We start from the raw sequence: 27,055 nt of genomic DNA on the forward strand, positions 1-27,055 counted from the left end.
CCTGAACCGCACTGTTTCCCTCTTTGCTCCTGTTATTTTGACTCCTGTGCTCTCTCTCATCTCAATCAGAGCTCCCCGCCTGTCCAAGCAGGGACCTTCAGGACGTAGCTGGGGGCTTTAGGTGATCTTGTGGGTTTTAGCCGGATTCTTCTGCCTGTCACTGTTACTGAATTATTCATGCAAATACTCTGTTCCTTGTTGTCTCTTCCATTTTTGACTGTAGGAGACACATGTGCTTTAGAGGCTTAGCTTTCCATCATAGTCCTCCAGATGGTCTTACCAATTACAGAATGGGAAAGAGTGTAATTTCTTAGAAACCTTACTTGGAAAACTTACAGTATGGTAATACTAGAGCAGATTCTGGAAGTTTGGTATTATATCAAATAATATAAAGCCATCTTTTTTTTTTAATTTTATTTTATTTTTAAACTTTACATAATTGTATTAGTTTTGCCAAATATCAAAATGAATCCGCCACAGGTATACATGTGTTCCCCATCCTGAATCCTCCTACCTCCTCCCTCCCCATTCCATCCCTCTGGGTCGTCCCAGTGCACCAGCCCCAAGCATCCAGTATCGTGCATCGAACCTGGACTGGCGACTCGTTTCATACATGATATTTTACATGTTTCAATGCCATTCTCCCAAATCTTCCCACCCTCTCCCTCTGCAACAGAGTCCATAAGACTGTTCTATACATCAGTGTCTCTTTTGCTGTCTCGTACACAGGGTTATTGTTACCATCTTTCTAAATTCCATATATATGCGTTAGTATACTGTATTGGTGTTTTTCTTTCTGGCTTACTTCACTCTGTATAATAGGCTCCAGTTTCATCCACCTCATTAGAACTGATTCAAATGTATTCTTTTTAATGGCTGAGTAATACTCCATTGTGTATATGTACCACAGCTTGCTTATCCATTCATCTGCTGATGGACATCTAGGTTGCTTCCATGTCCTGGCTATTATAAACAGTGCTGCGATGAACATTGGGGTACACGTGTCTCTTTCCCTTCTGGTTTCCTCAGTGTGTATGCCCAGCAGTGGGATTGCTGGATCATAAGGCAGTTCTATTTCCAGTTTTTTAAGGAATCTCCACACTGTTCTCCATAGTGGCTGTACTAGTTTGCATTCCCACCAACAGTGCAAGAGGGTTCCCTTTTCTCCACACCCTCTCCAGCATTTATTGCTTGTAGACTTTTGGATTGCAGCCATTCTGACTGGTGTGAAATGGTACCTCATAGTGGTTTTGATTTGCATTTCTCTGATAATGAGTGATGTTGAGCATCTTTTCATGTGTTTGTTAGCTATCTGTATGTCTTCTTTGGAGAAATGTCTGTTTAGTTCTTTGGCCCATTTTTTGGTTGGGTCATTTATTTTTCTGGAGTTGAGCTGTAGGAGTTGCTTGTATATTCCTGAGATTAGTTGTTTGTCAGTTGCTTCATTTGCTATTATCTTCTCCCATTCTGAAGGCTGTCTTTTCACCTTGCTAATAGTTTCCTTTGATGTGCAGAAGCTTTTAAGGTTAATTAGGTCCCATTTGTTTATTTTTGCTTTTATTTCCAATATTCTGGGAGGTGGGTCATAGAGGATCCTGCTGTGATGTATGTCAGAGAGTGTTTTGCCTATGTTCTCCTCTAGGAGTTTTATAGTTTCTGGTCTTACGTTTAGATCTTTAATCCATTTTGAGTTTATTTTTGTGTATGGTGTTAGAAAGTGTTCTAGTTTCATTCTTTTACAAGTGGTTGACCAGATTTCCCAGCACCAGTTGTTAAAGAGATTGTCTTTAATCCATTGTATATTCTTGCCTCCTTTGTCAAAGATAAGGTGTCCATATGTGCGTGGATTTATCTCTGGGCTTTCTATTTTGTTCCATTGATCTATATTTCTGTCTTTGTGCCAGTACCAAACTGTCTTGATAACTGTGGCTTTGTAGTAGAGCCTGAAGTCAGGTAGGTTGATTCCTCCAGTTCCATTCTTCTTTCTCAAGATCGCTTTGGCTATTCGAGGTTTTTTGTATTTCCATACAAATTGTGAAATTATTTGTTCTAGCTCTGTGAAGAATGCTGTTGGTAGCTTGATAGGGATTGCATTGAATCTATAGATTGCTTTGGGTAGTATACTCATTTTCACTATATTGATTCTTCCAATCCATGAACATGGTATATTTCTCCATCTGTTAGTGTCCTCTTTGATTTCTTTCACCAGTGTTTTATAGTTTTCTATATATAGGTCTTTAGTTTCTTTAGGTAGATATATTCCTAAGTATTTTATTCTTTCCGTTGCAATGGTGAATGGAATTGTTTCCTTAATTTCTCTTTCTGTTTTCTCATTGTTAGTGTATAGGAATGCAAGTGATTTCTGTGTGTTGATTTTATATCCTGCAACTTTACTATAGTCATTGATTAGTTCTAGTAATTTTCTGGTGGATTCTTTAGGGTTTTCTATGTAGAAGATCATGTCATCTGCAAACAGTGAGAGCTTTACTTCTTCTTTTCCAATTTGGATTCTGTGATTTGTTGGTTATTCAGCAGCGTGTTGTTCAGCCTCCATATGTTGGAATTTTTAATAGTTTTTCTCTTGTAATTGAGATCTAATCTTACTGCATTGTGGTCAGAAAAGATGCTTGGAATGATTTCTATTTTTTTGAATTTACCAAGGCTAGCTTTATGGCCCAGGATGTGATCTATCCTGGAGAAGGTTCCATGTGCGCTTGAGAAAAAGGTGAGATTCATTGTTTTGGGATGAAATGTCCTATAGATATCAATTAGGTCTAACTGGTCTATTGTATCATTTAAAGTTTGTGTTTCCTTGTTAATTTTCTGTTTAGTTGATCTATCCATAGGTGTGAGTGGGGTATTAAAGTCTCCCACTATTATTGTGTTATTGTTAATTTCTCCTTTCATACTTGTTAGCATTTGTCTTACATACTGCGGTGCTCCCATGTTGGGTGCATATATATTTATAATTGTTATATCTTCTTCTTGGATTGATCCTTTGATCATTATGTAGTGACCATCTTTGTCTCTTTTCACAGTCTTTGTTGATATGAGTATTGCTACTCCTGCTTTCTTTTGGTCCCTATTTGCATGGAAAATGTTTTTCCAGCCCTTCACTTTCAGTCTGTATGCGTCCCCTGTTTTGAGGTGGGTCTCTTGTAGACAACATATGTAGGGGTCTTGTTTTTGGAGCCATTCAGCCAGTCTTTGTCTTTTGGTTGGGGCATTCAACCCATTTACGTTTAAGGTAATTACTGATAAGTATGATCCCGTTGCCATTTACTTTATTGTTTTGGGTTCGAATTTATACACCGTTTTTGTGTTTCCTGTCTAGAGAATATCCTTTAGTATTTGTTGGAGAGCTGGTTTGGTGGTGCAGAATTCTCTCAGCTTTTGCTTGTCTGAAAAGCTTTTGTTTTCTCCTTCTTACTTGAATGAGATCCTTGCTGGGTACAATAATCTGGGCTGTAGATTATTTTCTTTCATCATTTTAAGTATGTCTTGCCATTCCCTCCTGGCTTGAAGAGTTTCTATTGAAAGATCAGCTGTTATCCTTATGGGTATTCCCTTGTGTGTTATTTGTTGTTTTTCCCTTGCTGCTTTTAATATTTGTTCTTTGTGTTTGATCTTTGTTAATTTGATTAATATGTGTCTTGGGGTGTTTCGCCTTGGGTTTATCCTGTTTGGGACCCTCTGGGTTTCTTGGACTTGGGTGATTATTTCCTTCCCCATTTTAGGGAAGTTTTCAACTATTATCTCCTCAAGTATTTTCTCATGGTCTTTCTTTTTGTCTTCTTCTTCTGGGACCCCTATGATTCGAATGTTGTAGCGTTTAATATTGTCCTGGAGGTCTCTGAGATTGTCCTCATTTCTTTTAATTCGTTTTTCTTTTATCCTCTCTGATTCATTTATTTCTACCATTCTATCTTCTAATTCACTAATCCTATCTTCTGCCTCTGTTATTCTACTATTTGTTGCCTCCAGAGTGTTTTTAATTTCACTTATTGCATTATTCATTATATATTGACTCTTTTTTATTTCTTCTAAGTCCTTGTTAAACCTTTCTTGCATCTTCTCAATCCTTGCCTCCAGGCTATTTATCTGTGATTCCATTTTAATTTCAAGATTTTGGATCAATTTCACTATCATTATTCGGAATTCTTTATCAGGTAGATTCCCTATCTCTTCCTCTTTTGTTTGGTTTGGTGGGCATTTATCCTGTTCCTTTATCTGCTGGCTATTCCTCTGTCTCTTCATCTTGTTTAAATTGCTGAGTTTGGGGTGTCCTTTCTGTATTCTGGCAGTTTGTGGAGTTCTCTTTATTGTGGCATTTCCTCACTGTGTGTGGGTTTGTACAGGTGGCTTGTCATGGTTTCCTGGTTAGGGAAGCTTGTGTCGATGTTCTGGTGGATGGAGCTGTATTTCTTCTCTCTGGAGTGTAATGAAATGTCCAGTAATGTGTTATGAGATGTCTATGGTTTTGGGGTGACTTTGGGCAGCCTGTATCTTGAAGCTCAGGGCTGTGTTCCTGTGTTGCTGGAGAATTTGCTTGGTATGTCTTGCCCTGGAACTTGTTGGCCCTTGTGTGGTGCTTGGTTTCAGTGTCGGTATGGAGGCGTTTGATGAGCTCCTGTCAAGTAATGTTCCTTGGAGTCAGGAGTTCCCTGGAGTCAGGGTTTGGACTTAAGCCTCCTACTTCCAGTTATCGGTCTTATTTTTACAGTAGTTTCAAAACTTCTCCTTCTATACAGCACCATTGATAAAACATCTATGTTAAAGATGAAAAGTTTCTCTACTGTGAGGGTCACTCAGAGAGGTTCACAGCTTTACATGAAGAGAAGTGGGAGGAGGGAGTTAGAGGTGACCCAAATGAGATGAGGTGGAATCAATAGTGGAGAGAGTGGGCTAGCCAGTAGTCACTTCCTTATGTGCACTCCACAACTGGACCGCTCAGAGATGTTCACGGAGTTATACAGATAAGAGAAGAAGGAGGCAGGAGACAGAGGTGGCCAGAAGGATAAAAGGGGGAAATGAAAAGGAGGGAGACAGATCCAGCCAGTAATCAGTTCCCTAAGTGTTCTCCACCGTCTGGAACACACAGAAATTCACAGAGTTGGGTAGAGTAGAGAGGGGTTAGGGAGGAGATACAGGCAACCTGGTGGAGAAAACGGAGAGTCCAAAGGGAGAGAGAGCAGTCAAGCCAGTAATCTCGTTCCCTAGTGAAAAATGGGTCCTGAAGATTGGGTTCTTAAAGGTACAAAATTGGTAACAAATACATAAAAGCAAAAATTAAAAATCTAGAGTAGAGTTTGGAATTTCAAAAATGCGATGTTAATGAAAAGAAGAAGGAAAAGAAAGAGAGAAAAAACGAACAAAGAAAAACAAACAAGGTTGCAAAAATTATAAAGAAACTACAGGTACAAAATTGATAACTAATACCAAAAAGCAAAAATTAAAAATCTAGAGTAGAGTTGGAATTGCAGATATATGATGTTATATAAAAGAAGAAGAGAAAGAAACAGAGGGAAAAAAAAAGTCACAGAAATTATAAAAAAAAACTATATGTACAAAATTGATAACATATACCAAAAGGCTAAAATTAAAAATCTAGAGTAGAGTTTGGAATTTCAAAAATACAATGTTAAAGAAAAGAAGGAAAAGAAAGAGAGAAAAAATGAACAAAGAAAAACAAACAGGTCGTGAAAATTATAAAGAAACTACAGGTTCAAAATTGATAACTAATACCAAAAAGCAAAAGTTAAAAATCTAGAGTAGAGTTTGGAATTTCAAAAATACAATGTTAAAAAAAAGAAGAAGAAAAATAAAGAGAGAAAACAAACAAACCAACAAAAACAATGTTGCAAAAATTATAAAGAAAATACAGGTACAAAATTGATATCAAATACCAAAAAGCATAAATTAAAAATCTTGAGTAGAGTTTGGAATTGCAGATATACGATGTTATACAAAAGAAGAAGAGAAAGAAACAGAGGGAAAAAAAAGTCACAAATTATGAAAAAAACTATAGGTACAAAATTGATAACATATACCAAAAGGCTAAAATTAAAAATCTAGAGAAGAGTTTGGAATTTCAAAAATACAATGTTAAAGAAAAGAAGAAAAAGAAAAAAACAAAACAAAACAAAACACGGTCAAAAAATTATAAAATATATATATGAAGTTTGCTGAAGAAAAAAAAATAGGGTCTTTTTTTTTTTTTTTGCAAAGTAATAGTTATAAAAGTGAAAATTAAAGGACAATAGAGGACTTAAAATTTTTTTCTTAAAAAAATTAAAAATTTAAAGAAAGAAAGATTGATCGTAAAAATAGTAAAAATATATCTAGGTCTTTCTCTGGTTTTGTTGTGAGTATTGTGGGTTCAGTTCATTTTTGGCTAGTTCCTTGGTCTGACTTATATTTCTCAAGATCTGTAGGCCCCTTCCTATGTAGTCCACAGTAACCACAGGGTTTTAATCTATGGCCTGTAGCTTCCAAGGCATTTCCCTCTGTTATAGCTTCTTCTGTTTGCTGGTCTCTTCAGTGTCTGGTTCCCGTCCTGACACAAAGGGGACGGTGGAGGACAATATTTTTTTTATTTTATTTAGGCTCACTTGTTCAGCCGTGCTGTGGGGAGGGAGGGAGGGATGCTGCAAACAGATAACACTGGCGTGCGCTCGCAGTGCCTCAGCCACACTGGGTCTGCCCCCACTCACGGCACGTGTAGCCTCCCTGCCCACACTGCTCGGGCTCTAGGTTGTTCCGCCGGGAACAATCAGAGGCCGGCCCTGGGCTGAGCTCCCAGGTCCAAGCCGCTCAGGTTCAGGCACTCGGGTAGTCCTCAGAGGTGCAGACTCGGTTGGGCCTGCGTTTTGTGCTCTTCCCAGATCGGAGCAGCTCAGGTGATGTGTTTGGCGGGCGCCAATGCTGCGACTTATCGCCTCCCCGCCACTCGGTTATCTGGGTGTAAAACTGGCGCACATTCTCAGGCAGATGTTGACCGTCCAGACCCCCAAGAAGTTTTAGTTAGCAAAGAAGCCTGCTTACAGTTTTATAGATAGTGTCTCTCTTGGGCTGCGATTGCCCCCTTAACAGCTCTGGCTGCCTGTCTCCGGAGGGGGAAGGTCTGCAACCGGCTATCTCTATTCAGTCCTTTGTTCTGTGCACGGGCCTGGCGGTGTCTTAGGTTAGGGCTGGCTTTTTGCGTGGTAGATATCCCACAGTCTGGTTTGCTAGCCCAAATTATTTCGCTCAGATAGCGCTCAGGACATTCGGGCTGATTCTTACTCTAAGGGACACAGCCCGCGCCGCGCTTCCCTGCCCAGCCCCCGCTTGCTAATGCCGTGTGCGGGCGTTTGCACTGCTTCTCCGCTGGGGGAGTTACCATAGGGCTCACAATCTGCGATTTTTAATTGTTTATTTATTTATTTTTCCTCCCTTTTATGTTGCCCTCTGTGCTTCCAAAGCTCGGCACAGATTCGGCACAGTTTCCTGGTGTTTGGAAACTTCTCTCTTTTTAAGACCCCCTTCCCGGGACGAAACTCCGTCCCTCCCTCTTTTGTCTCTTTTTTGTCTTTTATATTTTTTCCTACCTCCTTTCGAAGAGTTGGGTTGCTTTTCTGGGTGCCTGATGTCCTCTGCCGGCATTCAGAAGTTGTTTTGTGGAATTTACTCGACGTTTAAATGCTCTTTTGATGAATTTGTGGGGGAGAAAGTGTTCTCCCCGTCCTACTCCTCCGTCATCTTGGCTCCTCCCCTAAATCCATCTTTTTAAACGGGCACAGTGAATCTATTCTATGTAAGCTTTTATGAAATATTTCCTAAAAGAAGCCTTGCAATCTAAAACAAAATAAGTGGTATTTATATACTTACTATATAGTAAAGACTCAATGGTATTATTTCTAGTTACCCTATTGGTGAATTTTTACTAATGTTTATGGTGAATAGTGTTACTTTTTAAAATCATTTCATTCTTTTAATCTTATTTTCAAAGCTTTCTAAGAGATTAAGGGACAAGAAATTCAAAGAACCAATCACCACTGCGTTACAGAAGCTGGAGCAGCATGGCGGAGGTGTAAGTGAGCATTATTCTCCATAAACCGTAGTTTCTAAAAATTTTAGTCGTATTGTAAAATTGATCCTATAACATGTTATCTCACTTCAGGCTCAAGTAACCATGTGGAGTTAATATGATTATTCTCTTTTTAGAGCTCAGAGTTTCTGTCTTGCCTAGGTCACAGAGTTTTTTGTTTTTTTTTTTAAATTGAAGTATAGTTGATTTACGATGTCATGTTTCAGGTGTACAGAGCAGTGATTCAGCTGTGTATCCATACATATATATACGTATATATATATATATGTATATAAACTTTTTTCCAGATGCTCTTCCCTTACAGCCTACTATAAAATGTGGTTCCCTATGCTGTATGTTAGTAGTAGGTCACACGGTTTTTAAGCACGAGGATCCAGACCCAGGTTGTGTAAAGGTGGGGCCTGTGCACTCTCACTGTGTTTCCCGTGTGGCGCTCCTTTTAGAACAGCTCTCCAGATTTTTTTTATTTAAAGTGTTTTGGATGTTTTTGCTTTTACCATTGGGAAGTTCAAAAAAAAAAAAAAGGACTAAGAGGAAGAAAGAGTCGGTTTTTTTTTTTTCCTTTTATTTGTCATCTTTTCTGTCTGAACAGTTTGAAGTCTGTCCATAATCAAAGGTTGAGATGAGGTTCCCAGATGGCTGGGTTGTTCTGTCTGGAAGGTACATGTGCTCGCTTGAACCTGTGTACGCGCACACAGAGGAGTGATTTAGCTGACTAGTCTACTTGCAGGAAGGTACCGGGATGTGGGGGATTTCATTACTCTCTGTGTGTTGTCAAATAACTGGGGTGATTGAATTTTCGTCACTTGAAAAATGTGTTCAAATATTCTAGTCTTGGAAATATTTCCATAATGCAGTGAGTCAACCGTGTTTTGGATGTTACATTTAATCAGAGTTGCATGGGATTAACATTGCAGAACTCAATTTTGCTCTAGGTACTTGATTATAAAGAAAATTTACATGATCGATAGAATTTTAATATGGCAGATGTTTTAGTTTAAGCATTGCCTAAATTACTTAATTTGACCAATTTCAGTGACTTTTTAAATTGATTGTTTTTTTGTTTTTTTTTTTTTTCCCATGATGGAGTTCTAGGGTAAAGTTTATAATGTGAAAGTCAGTCCCCGGGCTACTAGATAATGGGTTTCTTTGTTGTGTGAGTCGAGGTGGAGGGTTAACCTTCAGACACCTTGTTAAAATGCACAGAATCACACCCTAGTCAGTCCAGTATCCCTTCCCAGCACAGAAAGGAATTCTTCTTGCTTATACATGTGTTTGCTGTTCTGAGAATTATAAATAATTTGCCCCTTCCTCTCTGAAATGAAAATAAACAGATGCTAAATAATGATGACAAGACTTTTCAACCTGAAACTCTGCAGATGTGGCCTGGTATGGGGCCTGGGCAACTAGAAAAGGGCAGCCCAGCACCTTAGATTTCATGGGGGTATGTGTGGAAGAGGGGACAGTTTGTGAGTAAATACAGGTTAGAAATGGGCTTCCCAGGTGGCTCAGTGGTAAAGAATCCACCTGCCAATGCAGGAGACATAGGAGACGCAGGTTTGATCCCTGGGTCAGAAAGATCCCCTGGAAGTGGAAATGGCAACCCACTCCAGTATTCTTGTCTGGAAAATTCGATGGACAGAGGAGCCTGGTAGGCTACAGTCCATGGAGTCAAAATGAGTTGGACATGATTGAGCATACACACAGGCACAGGTTAGAAATAGCTCACTAGGATTTGGAGGGGGAATACAGAGGATGTAGGTGACCAATTCAAGGATCCCAGTGACAGCTAGCAGTGTTGTTCTCTTATTGCCACTGAATTGTACTAGTTTTTAGTCATGCTAATACAGAATAAAAAGATTTTGAAGTTATAAAATCTATTAAGTGTTGGGTATTCCCTCAGACTTTTTCTGTTCTTTTTCCCTCCTTCTAATGTCTTACATAATATTTTAGTAATAATTAATGTAATTGTAATAGGAAGTTTTGATCACATATCAAAGACTGTCCCATGACAATTATTATTGTACTTGCCTTCAGTTCAGTTCAGTCGCTCAGTCGTGTCCGACTCTTTGCGACCCTATGAATCACAGCACGCCAGGCCTCCCTGCCATCACCAACTCCCGGAGTCCACCAAAACCCATGTCCATTGAGTCAGTGATGCCATCCAGCCATCTCATCCTCTGTCATCCCCATCTCCTCCCGCCCTCAATCCTTCCTAGCATCAGGGTCTTTTCAAATGAGTCAGCTCTTCGCATCAGGTGGCCAAAGTATTGGAGTTTAGGTACTTTATATTCCATCATGAAATTAATGATGTTCTTCCTTTTCTAAAAACTTCAATGTTTATATCTTTTCTTTTAATATTGGAGATGGGTCTTTATGAGACAATCTTCTCAGTGTTATAGTTTCTTATTTCTTAGGGCTCGTGTGTATTACAATGATCAGAGGACTCAACTTCTGGGGAAAAAAAATATTACAGACAGCCATGACGTCTTTTTCTTAGAACTAATCAGTTTACTATATGCCTTAAATTGAAACTGGTTTATTCTTAGCCTGATTCAGTTTTCTTTTTAAATGATATATATGTATGTCTTGGGAAAGTACATTACAAATACACGTCCTGATCTTTATCAAGCAGGTAAGAACTTACTGCATGATAGGTACTCTATTGAGTACATTTTAGACATTAGATTCATTTAATCTTTCCTACAGCCGTCAGAGGTGGATTTTGTTGTTATCCCCCTTTAAAGAGCTAGAATCTGAGGTATAGAAAAGTAATGAGCCCCAGATTTGATAGGGAAGTGATTGGCTAGAGATCGATTAAAAAACTGGTAGTCTGGTTTCTAACTACTTTTCTAGTTAAATATTTTTAAACCACAAAAAGAGACAACCTATATTTTATTTAACTCAGGAAAAAGGTTCTACTTCTCTTTCCATTATTCTGCTCCCATGCTATTTGGTTTGTTTGTTTGGAGCTTTGAACACTATTTTAGGCATGCTCCTGTCAACATAGTACCTATTAGGGGAACCCTGCATGATAACAAATGAGGCTAAAATTTTCTTCTGTTGACAGGGAAGCCTTATCGTCATCAAATCTAAAATTCCGACATATTGCTCCATATGCTGTTGAAGAAAGGAGCATGAATGACAGGTGTTAAACGCTGACCACGGATATCTGTAAAACCTGTTCAGAGTCACTTCAGCTTATTCTTTCGTAAATCACAGCCATCCTTCATTATTACTGGCCTTGGATAAGTATATACACAAGTCCACCGAATCATAGTACAAGTTATTCATCAAAAAGAAAGAATGGTTAATAATGGAAAACTATTAAAAATGTTCCATAATACTACAATCTTGTGGGGTTAATTTTTTTCTTTTTTTTTTGTGATTTGTGTGAACAGCAGTTACTGGGTTTACAGTGGATAGGTTTGTATGTATTTTCTGGTGCCTTTTGTATATAACATTTACACAGTCAGTTTGTACCTGTGTACTTACTTTTAGACATTCTGCTATTTCCTGGGTTTTATATCTGTTAAGTCTATGGGAGTTTAAAATAGTGGACAAATATTTGTGAATTCACTGTTAATTATATTGTTTGTAAGTATGTATTTTATAATGCAGAATGCTTGGAAAAAATTTCTTTCCAGAGTATTCTACTTTAAGAAAAAGCTTTTTAATGTGTAAATTCTCTTTTAAGTATGGTTGTTTATTACAACTCATTAAAATTACCTAAATTTAGGTGTTAATTGTATTTAAGTGAATATATGTTTATTTCATAGTCTGAAAGTACTGGTATTCAGTACATGAAGATATTCAGAAATTAAAATCTTAAAACTCTTACATGTATTCAGTTATTTTGTTGTGCTTGCTTATGTTTAACAATTAGCTTAGTTGAAAAAGCTATTAAAGCATTACTTATAAGTGTAGTTCTGAGTGTTGATGTAATAGAAGCTGATTCTAGATCTTTCTACAGAGAAAGGACTAGAGGGAGAGAAACAGAAAACAAGAAGACCCTTCACCTTCTGGGCAGGAGGAGAGCCTTAGGGCCCTGAGTAGCCATTCCAAGTCCAAGGCTGGCTGAGCCTTCTGAAGAGATGGAGTTTAGAGCAGCAGCTCCATCCCAGAAGGAGCTTCCTTGGTGGCTCAGACAGTAAAGAATCCGCCTGCAATGTGGGAGACCCAGGTTCGATCCCTGGGTCGGGAGGATCCCCTGGAGAAAATGACTACCCACTTCGGTATTCTTGCCTGGAGAGTCCCGTGGACAGAGGAGCCTGGCAGGCAACAGTCTTGGGATCACAAAGAGCTGGACATGATCGAGCATGTTCACAGTTTCACATTCTATCCCAGAAGGATGTTCACCCTTTCTTTATTCCTCAGATATGTGGAGTGATCTCTTTGTGTAGATAATTCTCATTTCAGGTGCAATCTCACAAATGTAATTTAAAATCTAAGTAACTTCTAAAAAGTTCTAACTGCAGAAATGCTCCTTCTCCCTCAGGTCTCCTGTCCTTCCTGGTCCCCTGCCTCACCCATTCTTCCCTCAAGTCTACTCTCATCACATCCTCAGGTCGCATCAGTCACACGCCTGCCTGCCCACTGCCCTTGCTCTGACTCTTTTTCCTTGCACTTTAGCACCACCCAGAGACCAAGATCTCTACAGTTTAGAAAATCCCATAGGAAAAACTTTATGTGTTTCGTCTAATTATAAAATGTATTGAAATAAAGACCTATAACATAGACAGTAGAGTTATAAACATTTTATTTGCTTTTATTTTTTCATTTTGAAATACAAAATGTGCACATTGAGTTTACACAAACACGCGATGGCCAAGTTCAGTGTACATGTATTGTACTACTCTTAATTTCTACACTGGTGATAGCAGGGCAGCTTTCAACATCCTATGTCTACACCAGAATAGATACCTGATTTATTGTTGCACAGACAGTTGCAAATTTCCTCCTACTCTAGCCTCTTGGTCTTGGTGATATTTCTGCAAAACAAGGAAGGTGTGTGTATCTTTAGTAATACTGTGGCAGCTTTACGATTTTGGCTTAAGGTCATTAAAAATAATCTGAATAATTGGAGTTTTATGATGAGTTAAATCATAATACAATCCAGAGGAGTTGCTTAGCATTTATATTCATTTTCTACTAAATTTTGGTATTCTAGTGCTTAATATAATGGAATCAGTGGTGCTCTCAAAGTGAATTCTACTTGCTGTTTGTACCTAGTAGGCATTGGGGTAGCCAAGATTTCTTTGTCCCTGAATGGCACATAATGTAAAGGTGCCAGGAGGCAGTCAGAATGGAATAGGCCTTGAATGCGGTTAAGAATGAACTTGCTAAGCACTGCCATGGACTAGAGGACAGATGTCCTGACCCTTTTCATAAGCCTGTGGACATCCTCACTTTGTTTCACACCTTCTTGGACTTCCACTTAGTGACAGAAAACAGTCAACCTATAGGATTGAACAAATCCAAAATTACATATATCATGTAGGCCTTGGCTATAATACATATTATGAAAAATTGAGAACTGCTTATTAAATAAGCTCTATTAGGCATATGATGACATCTGGGATAAACTGATTTGTTTCGTGTTATAAAAAATGCCAGATAAATGAAGGTTTTAACAGAAGGCAGCAAATCCAGAGAAACTGGGACTATGTGTGTGTGTGTGTGTGTGTTTTTTCCAATTATAGTAATCTTGTTTTGTTTACTTAAATTATAACTGGAATTACAGCATTCAAACATGGAAACTAATAGCTGGAAATTAAGTACAGATGCTACTATTTTAGAAAACCATTTAAAATCCTGGGGCTGAATACATACAAGTGAGTAGCAAAAAACACTGATATTTTAAAATCACCAATAATGTGAAAGCTTCAATAATCACATGGCTAAAGAATGAATAAAACTATATGCCAGATTCTATTCCTTTTGAATATTCACAGGGTATGAAATGACTTAGAACATCCCATGGACTCAGTGGCATTATGAAAAGGATGCAGATTTATAAATGGACAACTCAAATCTTTTGGGGGTTGCTTTATATTAAAACAAAGCTTGTTTGCATAATGTGCCTCATTGTAAAGCTGAGCAATCTATGCTAAAAGTGGTAGCTCCAGCTTTGTGTGATAGAATCGTTCACTTTTGTCTATTTGAGGACGTATTTGACAAGCTAAATCACATTTTCGAAGAGCTGCATGGAGCGCATGATGTTTTCATCCTGTAAAGGAGAAACAGTGGAATTTAATTCACCATATCTGTAAAGGAAAGTGCACTATTTTGCCTCTAAGGATCGCCAACCCCCACCAACCTCCTGTGCCAAATGTTCAAATACTGTGTCTGCAAATGTAAATACGCTTCTATCCATTTTCCATGCTGATACTGTGGAGAGCCTGTTCTATGTTTTACTGAGTCCACCAGGCTTTAAAGACCTATTTAACTCTGACTTGGTGTTAAGAGAGGATATTTCTCCAATTAGAATGCCAGTACGGAAACTGGAGAGGTAGCACAGAGCGTATACAAAGTGAGCAATGCAAACTGCCATATCTGGTCATCAGAGGCCAAATCACAGGGACTTGTACAAATGGAAGGAGACAGGGTTTATGTGTGAGCGAAGAGTCAACTTCATGAAGATTGGAAGTTGGGATTTAGGAGATGGGTTGGCAGTAATTACACCTGTCCTGAGTCTGTTAGAGATAAATCTGTGTGACCTTTAGGAACATTTAAAAATGAATGGTCTCTCAATGCCAGGGAAAGGATTGTTTGGAAGAAACCATTGCCCAGTATCTGAAGTTTAGTATATTCCTCTGAAACTTAAGGGGACAGATGATGGGGTACTTGGAGATTGTGATCATTTATAGTAATGGAAAGTGGTAGCAGAACTGATGACATCCACTGCTGGAGGCCAGGTAACGACACCACCATTAGCAGGTTGATGTCACCAAGTTAATTCAGAGAGACCGTGACATTGAAATATGAATTGAAAAACAAGCAGGCATCAGGAAAGGGAAAGTATATCAGTTTGAAAATAATGAGAAAGAGTAAAACACCAGCAAACTTTTTGTCTCCAAAATTATTTTTAAAACTCTTTAATTGTTCTACCCACCTACCAAGTCAAATAATTCTAGGTATGCTAAATGTGGTCTGCCACCAGATGGTGGAGAACCACATGGACTTTTCCTCAGGGAGGATTTTCTGCTGTTTAATTTTGTGACTGACTATTTTGTTAAGCCAAAGACATATCTTGTTCACATACACTGAAGCAATGGTGTTTATATTAGAAACTGGATATAAAGTTGGTCAGTGATACACTGCTGGCCATACTGGAATCCTAAATCTCTGGAGGATATGATAGACAAGATCTATTATAGTTCTGGGGAAAGAACAATTCAAATCTCACATATATTTTATCCTCAGTGATGAATATTCTAAAGGATTTGAAGAGCAAAAGCACACTCGTACAACCTTGACCTCTCCAGGGCTTCCCTCATAGGCTGCCTCAGGGTGTGTGGACAAATAGAATGTGTAAATCGGTGATTGTTTCCACAGTGGTGGGCTTGTTGCATCTCAGCTGTGTAGAAGTGGTGATTTTAGGCATATGACCTTTACACTTTGCTCAGTTCGTGGTGGCTAGCTGATAGTGCCCAGTCCAGCTGTTACGAAAGCAAAAGGGCTAGTTCCTTTACTATCATTACTTACTTTTTGACAGCTTTCGATGAATTCATCTATGGTAACGACTCCGTCTTTGTTTTTGTCCATTTTCTGTTAGGGGATTACAGAACAGAAAACTTGACTCAGACATACCCCTCAGGACCCTCACACCTGAACTGAACAAGCTGAAGCAGATGAAAAGAAAGCCCAGCTGCTTATTTTATGGGGAGGAACTGCTTCAAAACACAAACTAGTAGCTTCTTGGTGATAAAATTCATATGAGGCTGACTGATTTTAGGCTGTTGCCTTTTTAATAGAATGTGGTGCAGATCTAGAGTCTCTCTGTTCTAGGAAAACCCCACCCTCCAGCTACCACAGAGTTCAGGCAACTTAACTTACAGAACCTTGATTGTCTCATCTGTAACATGGGGCTAATGATAATATAAATAAGCTCATAGAGTCTTACGAGAAATGAGTGAAAACAAACACCCCAAGACATATGAGACATGGCAATTGCTTAACTTAGTGTTCTGTTGAGGATATGGTGAATTAGTTCAATAAGTGGAATTATCAATATTATGATAAATTCAAAACCAAAATTGCTAAATTAATAACAGTACTATTCCATAGTTGAATGGTAAATATTCTATAGTTTTGTCACTTTCAGTAAAAAATTATTTTCCTTCACATTCTTTTGAATCGTCATGATGCTTTGCAAGCATCAGGAAATTTGCTCTTAATTTCACTCCCTCTCTATTGCATTCCTACCTGGAAAAATGTTTCAACATGTTGTCTGGGAGCATCTTCTTTGAGGACAGGATATGTACATTTACCCATCATATCATATATTGCTTTCATTATATCAAGCATTTCCTGAAAAGGAAAAGGCAGTTACATGAGGCCACAAATGATGTGAAAAGAAACCACTCTGAGAAGCCTTGACAGATTATTCCTACTCAGTTTTCCAAGTTTCAATTTTTCGTTGATTCTTCATTAAAAATCTTGGTTGTCCCAGAGGAATAGCCTTATGCCTTAAAAGCAGCAGAATCAGAATGTAAGACTCAAGTCTGATCTTGGTTTCAAGATGAAGTAAATTCCTGTGTATCTAACATGATCAGAAAACACCCTGGTTTAATATTTGGATTTCCATACAACTTCACACAAGCTATCTTTGCATTATAGGCTTATTATATATTTTATGTTGACTATCAATTTCTATTTATTGAGAATAAGATATATTCCACATCATGAGAATTATACTAAAACTGATAAGTCTCAGAGCCTATTAGGGATTTCCATGTGTTTTTCCTATTGTGACTTTAAAGTCACATGTAGATTTGTCAAAATATTATGCTGGAAATGCTTTGAAACTTTAATTTTTATTAAAACCAAGTCTAATTTTTGATTTGTGATTTCCAGTCTTAGTGAAAAAATATCTAGTTAACATAGACATTCAGATTTATTGTTCATACTTGTTTTCAAAGTTTCCACATAAGAGTCTGGATTAAGTCGATAATATGCATGTAATATACATTTACTTTTGACAGTATTCAATTCCATTTTAAATGATAAAATTTGTAGTTTGTAACCCACAGGTGAACCCCTATGGTTTGAGTGGAAGATTGTTTAATATAGCATTCATGAGATGTATAAGATGTAAGTGATAAGAACAGCATGTTTGTGTTAAACATAGAAAGGGATTAAAAGACCAAGAGATACCTAATATCCTGGAGGCATCTGAGTACTAAATGTTTATTGTATACCAAACATACAGGAGGCACTACATATCCAGGAGACATGCTCAATGTACCTGAATACTTAATACTCATGAGGTCTTAATTCAGCCACCCATTTGTGAGATCCATTCTGGCCCCATGTGTCGTCTGCTCAACAAACACAAAACCCATGGACATTGATCAGGTTAATTGTTACATTATAACTGTGGTCAGGTGAACTTGTCCCTGTATCTTCAACAGAGCCAGTTAATGTTTGTCCCAAGATACCTTCTATTTGAGGAGCCTCATGCTCAAAACACAACTCTGGGGAAAGCTAGTGAGAGAAAGGACAGGCAGACATTGAATCATATCCAGGATTCAGGTAATATGGTCCTTCAACCTACCTTCACTCCATCCTCAATTTGTTATCTTACCCCATCCTTCCCCACTTACTTCTCATTGTGTTTTGAATTAGTTTAATCAGCCATTTGATATGCACATCCTAATTTGGTCTGTGAGCCTTCTTAGATTAGCCCACCTGGAAATGTACTTGGAAACCTACAATTGCCTCAGCTCATTTCCCACATAATACAGGTCACTACATAATTCACACAATGTTAAAATTACCTCTGTTCCCATGTGGACCATATTATATGGGAGAAAAAAAGGTTACAGGCCAAATATTCTAACATGGTTTGGGTATATTTTCTTCCAGTCTCATTCCAACCACTCTCTTTATTCCATGTACAGCATTTATTAAAATGCTATTAGAAATCAAGATGCAATCATTCTGTGTTTTATAATAACTTTGGAGATTAACAATAAGCTATTTCTACCCATTCCAAATTTTTCATCAGTGTTTCTCCACCACCACGGAAAATATGTTAGATTCCTAAAAAAGTGATTTTAGAATGATAATTGCAAAAATTTAGCATCTCAAGTTAAAAAATGAAAATAGTCCAAAGGCTAGCTGTGTCGATGAGGCATTTCTTACTTCTTTAGTGATGTAGCCATCTTTATTTATGTCATACAAATTAAACGCCCAGTTGAGTTTTTCTTGTACTGTCCCCCGAAGCAAAATAGAAAGACCTTTGATGAAATCCTAAAAAGAAATACAAATACAATTTGATATAGAATTTCTAAAAAAAACCAAACTCTAATAAAATTCTTTGTCAAATGGTACAAGTAAAGCTTTCAGACCTCTGGATTTTGAACCATTTACTTAGCAAAATGGTTCATGAATTCCTGATCATCTTTTCCCAGCATTCTTTGTGGGCATAAACACTCCTTAGGTTTAACATTTCATTTAAAAAAAAATAATTGTATTTATTTATGTATGTGTTTTCATTGTGCCAGGTCTTCCTTGTTGCACAGGCTTTTCTCTGTTAGTGGCAAGTGGGGGCTACTCCTGTTACAGTGCCCAGGCTTCTCATTGCGGTGGCTTCTCTTGTTGTGTCTCTAGGGCACACAGGCTTCAGTAGTCGCAGTTCCTGGGCTCTAGAGCACAGGCTCCAGAGAAGGCAATGGCACCCCACTCCAGTACTCTTGCCTGGAAAATCCCATGGATGGAGGAGCCTGGTAGGCTGCAGTCCATGGGGTCGCTAAGAGTCAGACATGACTGAGCGACTTCACTTTCACTTTTCACTTTCATGCATGGGAGAAGGAAATGGCAACCCACTCCAGTATTCTTGCCTGGAGATTCCCAGGGATGGGGGAGCCTGGTGGGCTGCCGTCTGTGGGGTTGCACAGAGTCGGACACGTCTGAAGTGACTTAGCAGCAGCAGCAGCAGAGTACAGGCTCAATAGGTGTGGCTCACGGGCTTAGTTGCTCACGGGCATATGGGATCTTCTCGGACCAGGGATCGATCCTGTGTCTCCTGCATCAGCAGATTCTTTACCACTGAGCCACCAGGGAAGCCCAACATTTTCACTTTCTAATTGAAAACTGTGACTTAAGTCAACTGGAGATTGTGTCAAAACAGATACCCAAAAGCAAGACCCATAAGCCAAGTGTTTAAATGGTCTTACTTCCTACTACAAGTGCATAATATTCTTTTACTGAAAAGAATCTAATGACAATGTATCTTTTAAAATACAAGCACAAACATAACACACTTCCCATGGAAAAGATCTGCTAACAAGAGATGTAGGTTGTCCTTAAGATATGGGCCAAGTGAAGCTTTACTTAGAAACCAAGTTGTGGACAGTGGTTAAGAGAACAGAACTGGAAGCCAGGCAGCCTGAATTCAGATTTCAGCCGTATCACCTGATAACTCTATTCTCTCAGACCACTTGACATCCTTTTATCTCAGTTTTCATGAATGGAGATTACTGTATCTAACTTCTCAAAAATTTTTATGAGGATTAAAAGAATTAAGCTGCATGTAACTGAGTGGCATGGACAGTGGCTATGTATTTGTCAAGTAAATGGAACCCTCAGTCAACATCAAGGTTAGGCAGGTTTGATTGAATTGCAGACAATCCAGATTAACTCTATCAAGTTCATATATATTTGTTGCTCAGTTGGCAGGGTTAACATCACAGTATGGTGGATTCTGAGTTCACATGGCATTGACAATCCACTGTCAGGTAGGAATGAAAGAGCAGAAGGGAATTCCAGGAGTGGACTCTGGGCAAAGCTGTATTCTTGCTCTACATTCCAACATTTTGTAGTTGTTTTCCTGTCTCAACTTCTTCACAATTTTTTTTTGTTAATAGATGAGTGACATTCATTTAATTAAAAATGTAAAAATATATAAGATGTTTCATGAAAAATCTTCCTCCCAATTCTGGACCCCATCCACCCTATTTCTTTCCTCTAGACAACTGACATTAGTATCTTCTTGTGTTTACTTCTGAAGAATTTTTGTGCATATATGAGTATAAGGCATATTTATTTAAATATCTATTTCTTCTTCTTTTACAAAAATGATAGTGTAACAGGCTGCTTTGTGTGTGTGTGTGTTTTAAAAACTTAGCAATAAAACTTGGAAATAATTCCTGTCTTTTTCATCATTGCATACATATGAATATATCATAGTTTATTTAGCCAATATCCCATGGATGAATTATTTAAAGATTTCCAATCTTATTATAAAGAAAGCTATAGAGTGACTTTATATATACATAATATATATATGTTGAATAAGTATGTCTACAGGATGAGTTTCTAGAGGTGGAACCTCTCGGTCAAAAGATTTGAACATTGATAAATTTTATATACTTATTTTCAAATTTCCCTTCCAATTCTCTTCTCAAAATCTATGCATAAGAATATTATAGCTTGTCAATAGTATATGGATCACAGTTCTGATCTTTCTCAATCTGGTAGATTAATATTTCTGTCTCAGGTTACTAAAATTTGTATTCATTCTACTATGAACAAATTTGAGCATTTTTTTTGAAATGTCTTGATTTATAGAAACCCTTCACATATTAGTAAAATGATCCCTGGTCTGGAATATATCTTCACATATTGTTTCCCGATTTGTCATCTCTTTCTTTTTATTATGCTGATTTTCTGTCAAGTAGGCATCTTTTTTTTTTTTTTTTTTAATTTAATTTTATTTTTTAACTTTACAATATTGTATTGGTTTTGCCATATATCAAAATGAATCCACCACAGGTATACATGTGTTCCCCATCCTGAACCCTCCTCCCTCCTCCCTCCCCATACCATCCCTCTGGGTCATCCCAGTGCACCAGCCCCAAGCATCCAGTATCATGCATCGAACCTGGACTGGCGACTCGTTTCATACATGATATTATACATGTTTCAATGCCATTCTCCCAAATCATCCCACCCTCTCCCTCTCCCACAGAGTCCAAAAGACTGTTCTATACATCAGTGTCTAGAATTTGTCAGCCTTTTACTTCACTTCTCTTTGTTGATGTCATATTCACCATAAGTTTTAGAGCCTTAGGTAAAGCTGGGGTTCAATCCTGGTTCTGCCATTCATTAACTGTATGACTTTGGATAAGTCACTTAAAATCTCTTAAGTCTGGAACTCCTCATCTCTAACATGTGACAAGTAATACAGGCCCTAATTTTTTTTATCTGCAACTCACCACTCCCATCCAACAATATTTTTTAATAAACTGAAAAAGAAGAACCTTTATTGGGAAGATAGGGGTGGTGGTGAATTTTGGTGCCAGAACTCATTTAATGCCAAAATCTGAACTGAAATGACATGAAACTATTCTAGTGTCTATTTACCTATTTATCTCTATCATTAATCGGCTATTATCAGTCACATTAATCAAAAGACATTAAATTCTATTTTAATATTTCCAAGTCATAGTAGCTTGACACAGTACAAGCTTATTTATCACTCACATGCAGTGAAATATGAGTGAGGATGGTGTTCTGTTCTGTGCAGTCATAACAGAGATCCAGGATTCTACTTTGCTTCAAGGCAAACCGAAATATGTAACCTCACAGTTTCCACAGATGGGAAGAGAGAAGATGTGGTCACTTCCACCAGTCTCCTGTTGGTTGAAATTCAGTCTTGGCCCCACCTATCTGGGTAGGGGGAGAGGCTGGGAATATGGACTGATCATGTGATCTTAAAGCAGAAGGCATGGACATTGGATCAATAGCACTCTCTGCTACATTTATTGTTGAGAGTCTCTTGGACAGCAAGGAGATCTAACCAGTCAATCCTAAAAGAAATAAACCCTGAATATTCATTGGAAGGACTGATGCTGAAGCCGACGCTCCAATACTTTGGCCACCTGATGCGAAGAGTCTTCTCATTGGAAAAGACTCTGATGCTGGAAAAGATTGAAGGGAGGAGGAGAAGGGGATGACAGAGGATGAGATGGTTGGATGGCATCACTGACTCAATGGACATGAGTTTGAGCAAACTCCAGGAGATGGCTGGCATGTTGCAGTCCATGGGGTTGCAAAGAGTCAGACATATCTTAGCAACTGAACAAAAATAGTTTTACGTACAAATGTTACACAGTTGATAATAGCATACTGCAGATCCTGCAGGAGACATTAATAATATACAGTATATGCACACAGTGTGGGTGTCTAAAATCTGCAAGACTCTGAATGACAAATTCAGTTGGCTCTGAGGAATTTGGGTGAGGGACTGGGAATCTATATGTGCCTTGTTGGATCGGCTGGATGAAGAACAAGCTGGAATCAAGATTGCTGGGAGAATTATCAATAACCTCAGATACGCAGATGACACCACCCTTATGGCAGAAAGTGAAGAGGAACTAAAGAGCCTCTTGATGAAAGTGAAAGAGAAGAGTGAAAAAGCTGGCTTAAAACAACATTCAAAAAACGAAGATCATGGCATCTGGTCCCATCACTTCATGGCAAATAGATGGGGAAACTGGAAACAGTGACAGACTATATTTTTTGGCTCCAAAACTCACTGCAGATGGTGACTGCAGCCATGAAATTAAAAGATGCTTTCTCCTTGGAAAAAGAGTTATGACCAACCTAGATAGCATGTTAAAAATCAGAGACATTACTTTGCAACAAAGGTCCATCTAGTCAAAGCTATGTTTTTACTAGCAATCATGTATGGATGTGAGAATTGGACTATAAAGAAAATTGAGTGCCAAAGAATTGACGTTTTTGAACTGTGGTGTTGGAAAAGAGTCTTGAGAGTCCCTTGGACAGCAAGGAGATCCAACCAGTCCATTCTAAAGAAAATCAGTCCTGAATATTCACTGGAAGGACTGACGCTAAAGCTGAAACTCCAATACTTTGGCCACCTGATGTGAAGAACCGACTCATTGGAAAAGACCCTGACACTGGGAAAGATTGAAGGCAGGAGGAGAAGGAGACGACAGAGGATGAGATGGTTGGATGGCATCACCGACTCAATGGACATGAGTTTGAGTGAGCTCCGGGAGTTGGTGATAGACAGGGAGGCCTGGTGTGCTGAGTCCGTGGGGTCACAAAGAGTCGGACACGACTGAGTGACTGAACTGAACTGAACTGGCAGGATAGCACAATTGCTAAGAGATGTATGCTGGGCCAGACTGCTTGAGTTTGAATCCTGACTCTCCTACTTTCTAGCTGTGCGACCTTGGGCAGCTTGCTTTAGTTCTCTGTGAATCTGTTTCCTAATTTGCTAAAATGACGATAATCATACCTATGAAGTAATTCATTCATCATAATGCCTGACTGAGAAAGAGTGCTAAATAAGTCAGCTAGTCTTATTGTATGTAGGTATTATTAATACTATTTTTAATGTTATTTTCATATAGTTAGTACAGTGACTGACACAAAATAAGTACTTGTTTTATAATCAGATTCAGAACTATCTCTCACAGCATTGCAGACAGAGCGATCATCTGGCCTGTGCTTAAATGTGTTCATTATAAGATCACAGAGTAATAAGATGACCAATGTCATTGTTAACTGGCTTCATTGGAAAAAATCTTTTTTGTAGTACCTGCTGTGGTTAATATCTAATAAATATTGAGCACCTATTTGGTGCCAGGCACTCAGCCAAGCCCTTAAGTGACATCACTTTGTTATCCTTCTATTATCCTGTGAAGTAGCTTTGTTTGCTGATGTTTCACAGAGAGGAACACTAAGGCTCAGAGGATCTCACAGGGTGTCAACCACTTGATGGCAAAGGGATTTTTAGCTCCAGTCATATCTGGATCCAGGGCCCCTCCTGTTTTATCCACTCCACCTTTTGGGTTTAAGCAAACTAAGTAGGAAACTTCCATTTCCCTTTACCTTGCATCAGGATGGTTTCTGCTGTACCTCCCAGGATCTACTGCTACTCAAGATATGTTCATTTCTTAATCATTTCTACTTTCTAGAGACTTTTCACGTAGCTAATCAATTTAGAAAAATAACTACAATAGCCTAGTTTTAAATTTGATTTTGATTTAACATTTATTAATTCATCCATTAGTTTCTCTTTAAAAAGACATTTTTTTACCAACATGCTTAAAGTATATAGCCATTACAACTAATTTCCCAAATTATCATCAGCATTCATCACAATTACTATGATGAATATTACATAAATATTATAATAGCAACATTAGGCATGGTCTCATATCATTAACACCAGACTAAATTTACATGTGAAATTGGATACAATGTGCTGTGAGTAATTGACGGTACATTTCTAATATGTAAGTAATTTTAAGTAATGAAATCACTAGCAGTCTTTGCCTTACCCATACCCTAGCTATGAAAGATTTTATTAGGTGAATTGGAACATTTGATTTCTATGTTATGGCTAAACTAAGACCATGCCGGAATTAATCTTGTTGGTAAAGTGCAGCAAACACTAATAAGATATTGTCACAGGTGATCATCGGCTGCCAAAGTGGAAGAAATGTGACAGGGGACGGGTACCTATGATAGACTCATGTCTTCACTAATAGCTGTTGTTGCATTAGGGTCAACCCATGGACCACTGCTGGCTTCTTGGGCCACACCTTTACTGAGCCACCGCCAGCTTCTCCTCTTATTTTGTCAGCGATTTTTCTTGGTTACATTGTGAGATGACTCACTGAGTTTCCTGGCCCAGAAGAGTCATTTCAGTAGCACTCAACCTGTGCGAGCACCTAGTGAGTGAGGAGGTACTTTGCTCACTCAGCCCCGGGGCCACTGACTGAATGACCTCTCAGGAGTTTGTGCCCCCTTTTGTCATCCTGGTGCCACAAAGTATTGAGATGTTAGTGTACCAGTTTACTTTTTATACCTCCTGAGCTTGTCACCTCCTCTCCAATGCCTTCCCTGTAGACCCAGCTGACATCAGCCCCTGTCAACTCTTGGGATAAAGAGCTGCTAATTGGACTTTTTGTTTCTAGGAACATACCTTAACTTCCCTGCTGAAAATTCTTCAATTCTTATCTTGCTCCTTTCCTCCTGCAGTTCAGCCTCCTTGGCATCCTGCCTCAGATGTGTGGAGATCTGCCCTTGGCCTCCTTAGCCAGCTCTCCTGTCCCTCTCCCCCTTTTGCGTTTCATCTTCTGGGTGATCTAACAAATGTTTTCTCTCCATTCCCAGGCCTCTGCCTCACTCCCCACTGCTCCCCATCCTGAGCCCTTATCCTCTTTAGCAGCTCCTGCTTGTCCTTCAGACCTAGTTCATCAGGTCCATGGGAGGGATTCTCTGATACAGCACACTAGTACCCTTTCTTGTTGATTCCACATCATCATCTGCTTTCCTTTATTTTGACACTCACTGAAATTTCTGTTCATGTGCAAGATGCACTCTTCCCAATTAAAAAAAAATGCATACCTTCTAAATTATCTGGTTCCCATGATACATACTAACAATTCTGCATACAATTCCAGTGTGTGAGTGGGGATTTCCTCACTCCAACACCAGACGTAATCAAGTAATCTCCAACACCAGATGTCTTACAGTTCAACTTACTTCTGATACTTTCTTCCTGGAGATAGAGCCAGATTCTACATGACAGCCCTTTCCTGGCCCCCAACTTTAGATGCTACTGCAAGAATAGGTTGTCACCCATGCTTCTGACCAATGGGCTACAGATTGGAGTTTCCAACAAACCTTTACTTGGGCTCAAGTAATTTGCTAGAGCAGCTCACAGAACTTTCAGAAACATATACTTACTAGATTACCAGTTTTTAAATAAAAGGATATTTAAGAGCTTTTAATAAAATTCCTAGATAGCTTACCAAGACTAATCATGAAGAAACAGAAAGTATGAACAGATCTACAACTAGGAAATTGATTCGGTAATTACAGACCTCCCAAAAGAGACAAGCCTAGTAGCAGATGGCTTCACTGGTGAATTCTGCCAAATATTTAAACTAACTGTTCCAAAAAGTTGATGTGGAAGAAACACTTCCAAATTAGGCCAGCCTTACCTGGTGCCAAAACCAGACAAAAAAACTCACAAGAAAATTACAGGCCAATATTCCTGATATGCACAGATGCAAAAGTCCTCAGTGAAACACTAGCAAACCAAATCCAAGAGCACATTACAATGATCATACTCCATGACAAAGTAGAATTTATCCCCGGGGATGGAAAGGTGAATCTATACATGAAAATCAAGTAATATAATATTCCACATTGACAGAATTAAGGATACAAATCTTATGATCACCACAATAGATGCAGAAAAAGCATTTGACAAGTTCAATATCCTTTCAAGATGTATACTGCCAACAAACTGGGAATAGAAGGACAGTACCTCAACATAATAAAGGCGATATACGAAAAGGCCACAGCTAACATCACACTTAGTGGAGAAAATGGAAAACTTTCTCTCGGTATTAGGAGCAAGACAAAGATGTCCACTCTTGTTGAGTATTCTTAATACAACAATAATAAAGGAATAAAAGGCTCAAAAAGCCCCAAAAATTATACCACCAAACTCAAATTTTCACCCTAACAGCACTAAATCCCTTTCAGTGTATCCAAAGTCAAAGCATTATTAAAAACACACACACACACACACACACACACACAAGAAACTTAAGACTTACCTCAAAACTTACAGCTCCATTGTGGTCCGTATCGAATGCATTGAACAGAAAATGCGCATATGTTGTAGAGTCTGAAATGTTGGAAATAAAATAATGATAAGTTAGCATTTCAATATTCTACAAAAGATTT

General features: G+C 38.5%; 2 protein-coding genes across 12 annotated transcripts in view; one reads left to right on the plus strand and one right to left on the minus strand.

The window, feature by feature from the left end:
* Positions 1 to 12,826, plus strand: part of PACRGL (parkin coregulated like) — a 28,298-nt gene extending 15,472 nt beyond the window's left edge. For 7 of the 10 annotated variants that reach the window (XM_055588128.1, XM_055588136.1, XM_055588129.1 and 4 more), the window contains 2 exons: positions 7,991 to 8,071; positions 11,160 to 11,935. In XM_055588128.1, coding sequence (XP_055444103.1) covers positions 7,991 to 8,071; positions 11,160 to 11,216 — 138 coding nt within the window. In that variant the 3' untranslated portion in view covers positions 11,217 to 11,935. Of the gene's footprint in view, positions 1 to 7,990; positions 8,072 to 11,159; positions 11,936 to 12,062 lie in introns of those variants that run through there. The other 3 variants (XR_008716995.1, XM_055588134.1, XM_055588135.1) reach the window with 3 other exon arrangements.
* Positions 12,827 to 14,141: 1,315 nt separating this feature from the next.
* KCNIP4 (potassium voltage-gated channel interacting protein 4) overlaps positions 14,142 to 27,055 on the minus strand; it is a 244,023-nt gene continuing 231,109 nt past the window's right edge. For both annotated transcript variants that reach the window (XM_055588138.1, XM_055588139.1), the window contains exons 4-8: positions 26,926 to 26,996; positions 18,458 to 18,565; positions 16,517 to 16,621; positions 15,797 to 15,859; positions 14,142 to 14,318 (exon numbers count right to left, since the gene is read on the minus strand). In XM_055588138.1, the coding sequence (XP_055444113.1) occupies positions 14,271 to 14,318; positions 15,797 to 15,859; positions 16,517 to 16,621; positions 18,458 to 18,565; positions 26,926 to 26,996 (395 nt within the window). In that variant the 3' untranslated portion in view covers positions 14,142 to 14,270. The remainder of the gene's footprint in view (positions 14,319 to 15,796; positions 15,860 to 16,516; positions 16,622 to 18,457; positions 18,566 to 26,925; positions 26,997 to 27,055) is intronic.

This window comes from Bubalus kerabau, chromosome 7, assembly GCF_029407905.1.
Source record: "Bubalus kerabau isolate K-KA32 ecotype Philippines breed swamp buffalo chromosome 7, PCC_UOA_SB_1v2, whole genome shotgun sequence".
NCBI lineage: Eukaryota > Metazoa > Chordata > Mammalia > Artiodactyla > Bovidae > Bubalus > Bubalus kerabau.